Source organism: Triticum dicoccoides, chromosome 4A (assembly GCF_002162155.2).
Source record: "Triticum dicoccoides isolate Atlit2015 ecotype Zavitan chromosome 4A, WEW_v2.0, whole genome shotgun sequence".
NCBI classification, from domain to species: domain Eukaryota; kingdom Viridiplantae; phylum Streptophyta; class Magnoliopsida; order Poales; family Poaceae; genus Triticum; species Triticum dicoccoides.
This window is the reverse complement of record NC_041386.1, coordinates 252587016-252597734: the sequence shown is the minus strand read 5'-3', so window position 1 is coordinate 252597734 and position 10719 is coordinate 252587016. Positions and strand designations below refer to the sequence as shown.

The 10719-nt window shown below is 43.3% G+C and overlaps 1 protein-coding gene across 3 annotated transcripts; it reads left to right on the top strand.

Moving 5' to 3' along the window:
* Positions 1-8749: 8749 nt before the first annotated feature.
* Positions 8750-10447, top strand: LOC119288869 (calcineurin B-like protein 9). 3 transcript variants are annotated; one of them, XM_037568386.1, is made up of 6 exons: positions 8755-9285; positions 9359-9547; positions 9627-9709; positions 9802-9959; positions 10079-10131; positions 10214-10447. In XM_037568386.1, the coding sequence occupies exons 1-5, from the start codon at positions 9111-9113 to the stop codon at positions 10095-10097; spliced, it is 624 nt and encodes a 207-aa protein (XP_037424283.1). In that variant the 5' UTR covers positions 8755-9110; the 3' UTR covers positions 10098-10131; positions 10214-10447. The 3 variants fall into 3 exon arrangements, with proteins under 3 accessions (XP_037424282.1, XP_037424281.1, XP_037424283.1); XM_037568385.1 differs by lacking the exon at positions 10214-10447 and having other exon boundaries at positions 8750-9285; positions 9392-9547; positions 9802-10125; XM_037568384.1 differs by lacking the exon at positions 10214-10447 and having other exon boundaries at positions 8751-9285; positions 9802-10125.
* Positions 10448-10719: the final 272 nt, after the last annotated feature.

The following is a 10719-nucleotide window of genomic DNA, read 5'->3' as shown; positions in this document are numbered from 1 at the left end:
TTTTTGATGTGGAATGCTACCTAGCATAATCTTGATCACATATCTTATCATGGCATGAATATTAAGATACGAGTGATTCAAAGCAATAGTCTATCATTTGACATAAAAACAATAATACTTCAAGCCTACTAATAAAGCAATCATGTCTTTTCAAAATAACAAGGCCAAAGAAAGTTATCCCTACAAAATCATATAGTCTAGCTATGCTTCATCTTCACCACACAAAATATTCACATCATGCACAACCCCGATGACAAGCCGAGAAATTGGTTCATACTTTTTAACGCGCTTCAGAATTTTCAACCCTCGCGTAATACATGAGCGTGAGCCATGGATATAGCACTATAGGTGGAATAGAATGGTGGTTGTGCAGAAGGCAAAAAGGAGAAGATAGTCTCACATCAACTAGGCGTATCAATGGGCTATGGAGATGCGCATTAATAGATATCAATGTGAGTGAGTAGGGATTGCCATGCAATGGATGCACTAGATCTATAAGTATATGAAAGCTCAAACTAAAACTAAGTGGGTGTGCATCCAACTTGCTTGCTCATGAAGACCTCGGGCATTTGAGGAAGCCTGTCATCGGAATATACAAGCCAAGTTCTATAATGAAAATTCCCACTAGTATATGAAAGTGATAACTCAAGAGACTCTCTATATGAAGAACATGGTGCTACTTTGAAGAAGGATAGTAACATTGCCCCCTTTTCTCCTTTTTTGTGTGGGCTTCTTTGGCCCCCTTTTTTAATTTAGGCTTCTTTGGCCTCTCCCCTTTTTTTTTGGGGGGGGGGGCAATGCTCTAATAATGATAATCATCACACTTTTATTTACTTACAACTCGATATTACAACTCGATACTGGAACAAAGATATGACTCTATATGAATGCCTCCGGCGGTGTATCGGGATGTGCAATGATCTAGCGTAGCAATGACATAAAAAACGGACAAGCCATGAAAATATCATGCTAGCTATCTTATGATCCTGCAAAGCAATATGACAATGAATGCTCAAGTCATGTATATGATGATGATGGAAGTTGCATGGCAATATATCTCGGAATGGCTATGGAAATGCCATGATAGGTAGGTATGGTGGCTGTTTTGAGGAAGGTATATGGTGGGTTTATGGTACCGGCGAAAGTTGCGCGGTACTAGAGAGGCTAGCAATGGTGGAAGGGTGAGAGTGCGTATAATCCATGGACTCAACATTAGTCATAAAGAACTCACATACTTATTGCAAAAGTTTATTAGCCCTCGAAGCAAAGTACTACTACGCATGTCCCTAGGGGGATAGATTGGTAGGAAAAGACCATCGCTCGTCCCCGACCGCCACTCATAAGGAAGACAATCAATAAATACCTCATGCTCCGACTTCGTTACATAACGGTTCACCATATGTGCATGCTACGGGAATCACAAACCTCAACACAAGTATTTCGACTAATCCACTACTACCCACTAGCATGACTCTAATATCACCATCTTTATATCGCAAAGCTATTGCAAGGAATCAAACATATCATATTCAGTGATCTACAAGTTTTATGTAGGATTTTATGACTAACCATGTGAATGACCAATTCCTGTCATCTCTCTAAATAGATATAAGTGAAGCAAGAGAGTTTAATTCTTTATACAAAAGATATGCCCACGCTCTAACAAATATAAGTGAAGCAAAAGAGCATTCTACAAATGGCGGTTGTCTAAGTGAAGAGAAACATGCAATCCAAACTTCAACTGATATAAGTGAAGCACATGAAGCATTCTATAAAGCCATACTCAAAAGATATAAGTGAAGTGCATAGAGAATTCTATAAATCAACCAAGGACTATCTCATACCAGCATGGTGCATAAAAGAAAAATGAAAACTAAATACAAAAGACGCTCCAAGATTGCACATATCGCATGAACGAAACGAATCCGAAAACATACCGATACTTGTTGAAGAAAGAGGGGATGACTTCCGGGGCATCCCCAAGCTTAGATGCTTGAGTCTCCTTGAATATTTACTTGGGGTGCCTCGGTCATCCCCAAGCTTGAGCTCTTGCCTCTCTTCCTTTTTCTCACATCGAGACCTTCTCGAGCATCAAACACTTCATCCACACAAAACTTCAACAGAAAACACGGTAAGATCCGTTAGTATAATAAAGCAAATCACTACTCTATGTACTGTTCCAAACTAATTCATTTTTTTTTGCATTGTGTCTACTGTAATATAACTTTTCCATGACTTAATCCATTTATATAAATTGTTAGTTTCATCAAAACAAGCAAACTATGCATCAAAAACAGAATCTGTCTAAAACAGAACAGTCTGTAATAATCTGAACATTCACCATACTTCTGATACTTGAAAAATTCTGCAAAAATTAGGAAAAATAAACAATTTCTATAGAAAGACAATGCAAAAATAATCAGAAGCATTTGACGTTCCAGCTAAAAATGTAAAATCGTGCACTACAGACAAAGTTTCTGTCCTGCACCGTACAAACCATCAAGCAAATGTAAACATCCTAAAGGCAAACCTTGGCACATTATTTTTATAATACAATGCAATTGTACAAGGGGATAATTATTTTTATTGAAAAGTTTCTTTAATCAAGATTCACAAAGTTGCCGTGAGCATGAAAACAAAGTTCAAGGAGCTCCCCCAGTTCAACAATGCTTGTCTCTCTCACTTTCACTTTCCTTTTTGAAAAGTTTTGTGTTCCCCTCTTTATTTTTGTTGTTTTTAAACTATATGAAAGCACTCAACAGAAATAAATGTCTCTCTAAAACTTCCGGGTTTTCTCCTCGGCAGCGCTTTCTTTAAAGCCATTAAGCTAGGCATTCTAGTGCTCAAGTAGTGAATCCACCCGGATCCCAAGGTATTGTATTAATATCGGAATTGTATTCATAATTCTCATAGCAATATTTAAGGATAGCTAAATTTTCAGGTCTATAAACCGAATAATCAAAATCTTCAAACTCTTTAAACATAGATTCAATTTCATAAGCACCCATAAAAGCAACAAATTCTTCTATTTGTTCCACATCATAGTAATCATATATACCATTAGCATAAGAAGCCAAGGATTTATTATCATTAAATTCGCATAAAAAGGGAAGGTGTGGAGCCTTCATCCTAGAGCAACAAGTATAATCATATCCCAAGCATAGTTGCCTAGCATACCACTTCAATATATGAATTTGATCCCATAATAGTTTCCCTTTTTGTGTCAATCGGTAATCCCTAAAGTATTCACGTTGATCCAACGTTACTCCCATTACATAATTGAATGGGGTTTTCTCAGGATTATTAAAGTAGTACATAATATCTTTCACATAACCAGCATCGAGGGTTTTGGGAGGTTCCTCATCTCCATGAGTAGCAAGTACACCTAATTTTTTTGGTATTTCGTGTTCCATATCCATAACTAAAGATAGAACAACTAAGAACATCAAATAGAAATTACTTAGTGATAAAGCAAACAAGCACACACGAGAATATTCACCCCACGCTATTGCTCCCCGGCAACGGCGCCAGAAAAAGGTCTTGATAACCCACAAGTATAGGGGATCGCAACAGTTTTCGATAAGTAAGAGTGTCGAACCCAACGAGGAGCTAAAGCACAACAAATATTCCCTCAAGTTCTATCGACCACCGATACAACTCTACGCACACTTGATGTTCGCTTTACCTAGAACAAGTATGAAACTAGAAGTACTTTGTAGGTGTTGTTGGATAGGTTTGCAAGATAATAAAGATTACATAAATAAAAAGTAGGGGCTGTTGTAAGTAAAGAAGCAATAAAGTAAATATAGCGAGTGTGGAAAAGTGGTGGTAGGAGTTGCGAAATTGTCCCTAAGCAATTGACTACTTTACTAGACCGATAGAAAGTATTATGTGGGAGAGGCCACTACTAGCATGTCATCCCTGACTTGGAATTCTATGCACTTATGATTGGAACTATTAGCAAGCGTCCGCAACTACTAAGGTTCATTAAGGTAAAACCCAACCATAGCATTAAGATATATTGGTCCCCCTTCAATCCCGTATGCATCAATTTCTATGCTATGCTGAAACTTCTGTCACCCTTGCCCTCCAATACATAGTCCTATCAACATACAACTAACCCTATGGTGTGATCCACGCGCGTGCTCATATGATGGGAACCAAAGGACAGCAACATAACCACAAGAAAATTAAATCAATCATAGCAATTCATCAACCACCGATAGGACAACGAAAATCTACTCAGACATCATAGGATGGCAACACATCATTGGATAATAATATGAAGCATAAAGCACCATGTTCAAGTAGAGGGTACAACAGGTTGTGGGAGAGTGGACCACTGTAGATAGAGGGGGGAAGGTGATGGAGATGTTGGCGAAGATGGCGGAGGTGTTGGTGTGGAGCGCGGTGATGATGATGATGGCCATGACAGCGTTCCGGCGCCACCGGAAGAGAAGGGGAGAGGGAGGCCCTTCGTCTTTTTCTTCCTCGACCTCCTCCCTATATGGGAGAAGGGTTTCCCCTCTGGTCCTTAGCCTCCATGGTAGGGGCGGGGAGAGAGCCCCTCCGATATTGGATCTGTCTCTCTGTCTCCCTCTGTTTCTGCATTCTGTTTCTGCTGCCCTTTCACCGTTTCGTATATATATGGAGATCCGTAACTCCGATTGCACCGAAACCTTCGCCGTGTTTTTTTAACCAAAAATTAGCTTTCCTGCGGCCGAAGAAGGGCATCAACCGCCTTACAAGTGGACCATGAGGGTCAGGGGCGCGCCTAGGCGGGCAGGCGCGCCCCTGCCTCATGGCCACCTCGGGCACCGTCTCGCGTGGATTTTTCTTCCGGAATTCTCCAAATATTCCAAAAATATTCTCCGTTAGTTTTTATCCCATTTGGATTCCATTTGATATGGATATTCTGCGAAACATAAAACATTGAACAACCAGGAACTGGCACTGGGCACTGGATCAATATGTTAGTCCCAAAAATAATATAAAAAGTTGCCAAAAGTATATGAAAGTTGTAGAATATTGGCATCGAACAATCAAAAATTATAGATACGACTGAGACATGTCAAATATCATCACATAGCCCATACCATGTCAATGCCTTTCCCTTGAAAGATAAAGGGAAGAACTTCTTCTTGACTTCATCCTCGGGCAATCCTGCAAGCTTAAATAATCCACAAACTTCATCCACATAGATTAGATGCATATCAAGATGTAGTGTTCCATCTCCTGCGTAAGGATTAGCTAGCAATTTATCTATCATACCCAAAGGAATTTCATAATAAATATTTTCAGTAGGTGTAGTAGGTTGAGGAGAATCTTCTTGCTCTACCGGTCGAGGTGAAGATACCCCAAACAAGCCCCTCAAAGGATGATTCTCCATAGTAACAAGTGACAGTTACTTTCAGCACGTAATATAAATGTTTCCTTACCAAATTCCACTCACCAAAGGAGCTTCACTCCCCGGCAACGGCGCCACAAAAGAGTATTGATGACCCATAAGTATAGGGGATCTATCGTAGTCCTTTCGATAAGTAAGAGTGTCGAACCCAACGAGGAGCAGAAGGAAATGCCCAAGCGGTTTTCAGTAAGGTATTCTCTGCAAGCACTGAAATTATCGGTAACAGATAGTTTGGTGATAAGATAATTCGTAACGGGTAACAAGTAACAAGTATAAATAAAGTGCAGCAAGGTGGCACAATCCTTTTCATAGCAAAGGATAAGCCTGGACGAACTCTTATATAAAGCAAAGCGCTCCCGAGGACACGAGGGAATTGTTGTCAAGTTAGTTTTCATCATGCTCATATGATTCGCGTTCGTTACTTTGATAATTTGATATGTGGGTGGACCAATGCTTGGGTGCTGTTCTTACTTGGGGAAGCGTCCCACTTATGATTTAACCCTCTCGCAAGCATCCACAACTACAAAAGAAGAATTAAGATAAATGTAACCATAGCATGAAACATGTGGATCCAAATCAGCCCCTTACGAAGCAAAGCATAAACTAGGATTTAAGGGTCTGTCACTCTAGCAACCCATCATCTAATTATTACTTCCCAATGCCTTCCCCTAGGCCCAAATCACGGTGAAGTGTCATGTAGTCGAAGTTCACATAACACCACTGGAGGAAATATAACATGCATCTCATCAAAATATGGAATGAATACCAATTTCACATGATTACTTATAACAAGATTTCTCCCATGTCCTCAGGAACAAACATAACTACTCACAAAGCATATTCATGTTCATAATCATAGGGGTATTGAATATCATTAAGTATATGAACATATGATCTTCCACCGAATAAACCAACTAGCATCAACTACAAGGAGTAATCAACATTACAAGCGACCCACAGGTACCAATATGAGGTTTTGAGACAAAGAACAAGTACAAGAGATGAACTAGGGTTTGAGAGGAGATGGTGCTGGTGAAGATGTTGGTGGATGTTGACCCCCTCTCGACGAGAGGATCGTTGGTGATGACAATGGCTTTGATTTGCCCCTCCCGGAGGGAAGTGTCCCCGGCAGAACAGCTCCGTCGGAGCCCTAGATTACTTCTGCCTAGGTTCCGCCTCGAGACGGCGGCGCTTCGTCCCGAAAGCTTACTTACGATTTTTTCCAGGTCAAAACCATCCATATAGCAAAAGATGGGCGTCGAAGACCTGCCAGAGGGCCCACAAGCCCTAGGGGCGCGCCCAGGGGGTAGGGCGCGCCCCCAGGCTTGTGTCCACCTGGTGGGTCCCCCTTTGTTATTTCTTGGACCAATATTTTCTTTATATTCCAAAATAATTCTCTGTAAATTTTCAGGACTTTTGGAGTTGCGCAGAATAGGTCTATCAGATTTTCTCTTTTCCGGTCCAGAATTCCAAATGCCGGCATTCTCCCTCTTAATGTAAATCTTGTAAAATAAGAGAGAAAAGGCATAAGTATTGTACCATACTGTGTAATAGTAGCCCACAATGCAATAAATATCAACATAAAAGCATGATGCAAAATGGACGGATCAGGATGCCTGAGGCACCCCAAGGTAATATTCAAGGATTCCCAAGCAGCCAAGCTTGGGGATGCCCCATAAGGCATCCCCTCTTTCTTCTATCGACCAATGATTATTTTACTTGGAGCTATATTTTTGTTCATCACATGATATGAGTTTTTCTTGGAGCGTCGTGTATTATATGAGTCTATGCTTCGTTTTCTTTTTAGTTTGTCACAATCATCTTTCCTGAACACACCTTTTTGAGAGGGACACACATTATTCGTGATTTGTTAGAATACTCTATGTGCTTAACTTATATCTATTGAGCTAGGTAGTTTGTCTAGTACTTCACTTATTTCTTTTCGAGCACGGTGGTGATTATATTTTAAAGAAATAGATGATATCTCACGATTCATTTATATCTTTTTGAGAGTTGATAACAGTAACGGTAATTTGCACAAGATATGAATTTGTTCCCAATATGATGAATATCCAAGAGGGATATAATAAATTTATCATGTAGATTATTGGATACGATAAGATTGATTCTATGCAATAGTTTTGCAATATGGAGATGATAATATGTGAGTCATTCTTGTGAGTAATTGTGATTTAGTAAGAATATAGGTGTTAAGGTTTGTGATTCCCTATGCATGCACGTAAAGTTAATAGTTATGCAACGAAGTTATATCCTACTTATGGTGCATTATTTAGTGTTAGTTATTCTCAATGCATGTCTATGACCACTTTTGTTTTTCGGTTGGTTGCTTCTCAATCTATTTGCTAGCCTTCATTTGTAAACTAGTGGAAAAACGGCTAGCCACAACTTCCGTTTGTGGCGTGCCGTTTTTCATCAACACCAGCACTATTTTTTTCAAATAGTGCTGGCGTCGTCCAAATTGGTATGCCAGCTATAACTTGCTATTGACGGTGTTCTTAATGCTTCCGACGTCACTACTATGTGGGCCCAGTTGTCGTGGCCAGTTGCAGTATATTGTTGTCGTGCGATTTATAAACACACCATAGATACTTAACCTTGTGCCGTTGTGCCGTCGTCGGGAACGCCAGCACTAAGTTGTGCCCATATATAGATGTGTTGGCAGCCCCTTGTTCTCAAATACATTCACTTCCATTATCCACAACTACTCCCTCTTAGTCAGCTGCTTTGGTGACAATGGACCCATCGGAGCTTGTCGAATCAGCACGAGCCCCCCATGCGAGCCCACGTTAGCGGGGCGTGTCACAAGTTTGGGACTCCGCCCCCTTGGTCGAGCTCTCATCTGGCCCTGTTGGCCACGACATGCAATTGCCATGGCCAATCTAGCCGGACCTGTCTGGCGAATCATCCCGCTATAGCGCGACGTTGTCCCTTCGATCCGACAGCTATGCCACCATTGCCGAAGCTACCAGGAATCGAGCGAGGGCACCTGTGCTGCTTTGCGGCTATGGATGCCTTGCTCATAAGCATATGTCGCACACACAAAGTAATCTAGAGCGAGAGCTCTACATCTGCGGTAACCGTGGAAAGGTAATTTTACATAAAATACCTCGATATTGATCTATTCTGCTAATTTGCACAATTCAACTTTATATATATAGGACAACACTATTCTGACCCCAGGATCAGAATAGTTATTTGGATCACGACGCCCTATATAGACACCATTAGCTGTTCCCGAACTTCCTAATCACCCACGGCCCCGCCGGTCCACCACTTCCCCCGATCCCACGATCCCCACCAGCGCCCCTGATTCCACGATCCCCCACCAGCGCCCCCCGGGCCATGGATCCCGCGCGCCGCTGGTGGCCCTGGACCCAGCCTCCGCCGCCCTGCCCCTGGTTACGGCCGGTGCGCTGCCCCGCCCCCACCCCATCTTATGTCCATCGGATCCCACCGCCACCTCCCACGCGAGATCGAGCATCACCACCGGTTTCTTCCCTAGACGTCGTCACCAGCCTTCTACTGCAATAGTGCCACTGCGGGCGCGCCACCGCCGCCCACCTCAGCGTGAGCCCGTCGCCCCCGCTGCATCGGCCACCACCCCTGCCTCCCCTTCATTGCGACACACCAACGGCCACCACCCACCTTCCCATTGACGCCATGCGCCGGCGACCACCAGCCGATGTCCATCGTGCCGCCCCCGCCCGAGGAGGAGGAGGAGTCCAGCAAGGGGACATACCAGACTGACGTAGACCCGACAACGGAAAGTGGAGACGGCCGTGTCTGTCCGTCCTCGAGGCGTTGGCCGGAGATTTCTCCGCCCGTGCGAAGGGTCACTAGAGCAGAGCTACGACAAGGTGATCTCAGGTCAGATTGTGTTTTTGGTTTGGTCGATGGTGTTCCCCCTTCTTGATGGGCTTCTGATTGAAGGTCAATGCCTACCTTGCCTTGCCCTGCCGGCAGAGAAGCGCACAGAGCCCCTTGCGGCGCCAGCCGGCCGGCGTAGGAAGGATCGACAGATGACTGCGCCTTCTCGTCGTCGCCGTCTCCACGGAAGTGTGAGCAGCACGCTCAGGGGTATGAGGAGCCGGCCGTCCTTGCTGCCAAGACCTCCTATGCGTGAGCACCCCTGTTCCCAGCTCCAGAAGTTTTCCTTTGCCTTTCCTCTGTAACTGACTTGACTGAACTTTGCGTGCAGTCATGGTGAACGAGGTGGAGGAGCTGTACGAGCTCTACAAGAAGCTCAGCTTCTCCATCTTCAAGGACGACCTCATCCACAAGGTAATTCTTAAGCTTCTACCATTGTCCATTGCCTTACATCGATCAAATGCATGCTCTGAATTTGTGGCTGGTTGTTGTTTCATTGATTTCAGGAGGAGTTCCGGCTAGCCCTGTTTAGGACCAGCAAAGGCGTGAACCTATTCGCGGACAGGTTGTTCGACCTCTTCGATCTCAAGTGTAACGGGGTGATCGAGTTCGGTGAGTTCGTGCGCTCGCTCAGCATCTTCCACCCCAAAGCGCCTGACTGCATGTACGCCCCCTGTCCATTGCTCGCTCTTACTTCGCCGTCCATTCATCTTCTTGTCCTCTCCTCCCTATGAAATGAAATCAGTCAGCATCGCTTCTCTGTCTCCATCCTTCTCTTTGCAGTCGCATTCAAGCTGTATGATCTGAGGGGGACAGGCTACATCGAGAAACAAGAGGCAAGTACTAGGTGCACTTTATTGTAACATCGATGTGTTATTTCTGAATTCTAAATTGATAATCAACACATTGCCTGCACAGCTTCGGGAGATGGTCGTGGTGCTTCTTGATGAGTTCGACCTATGTCTCTCTGACAGCGCCGTCGAGGAGATCGTTGATAATGTATGTAATCAACAAGATATATTCAGTCATTGGGAACTATTTTCCCGTTTTCCTTCTAACATGTTCTGTTCTCTACTACTCCGCTCCTTCTGGACTTTCAGACGTTCAGTCAAGCTTATACCCGAACCTGCCCCAAATGGGACAAAATTTTCACCACAGCATGTTGATGCCGCCCCATGATAGCATGAAAGTTTCATGAATTTCAGACGAGTTTTGGATTTACTAGAATTTAAAAACTAGGTATCTCAATGTTTGCGGCCGAGTGACGGTGGCACGGTGCTTGACATTCATTCCCATTTCTTGCATGGGACCTAAGCATGCACCCAAGGACCAAAGATTTGATTTTTCAACCAATTTATATGCACCGGAGCATGTGCATGTAGTTCAAATTTGAATTATGCACGTAAATGCATTGAAAACTCAGT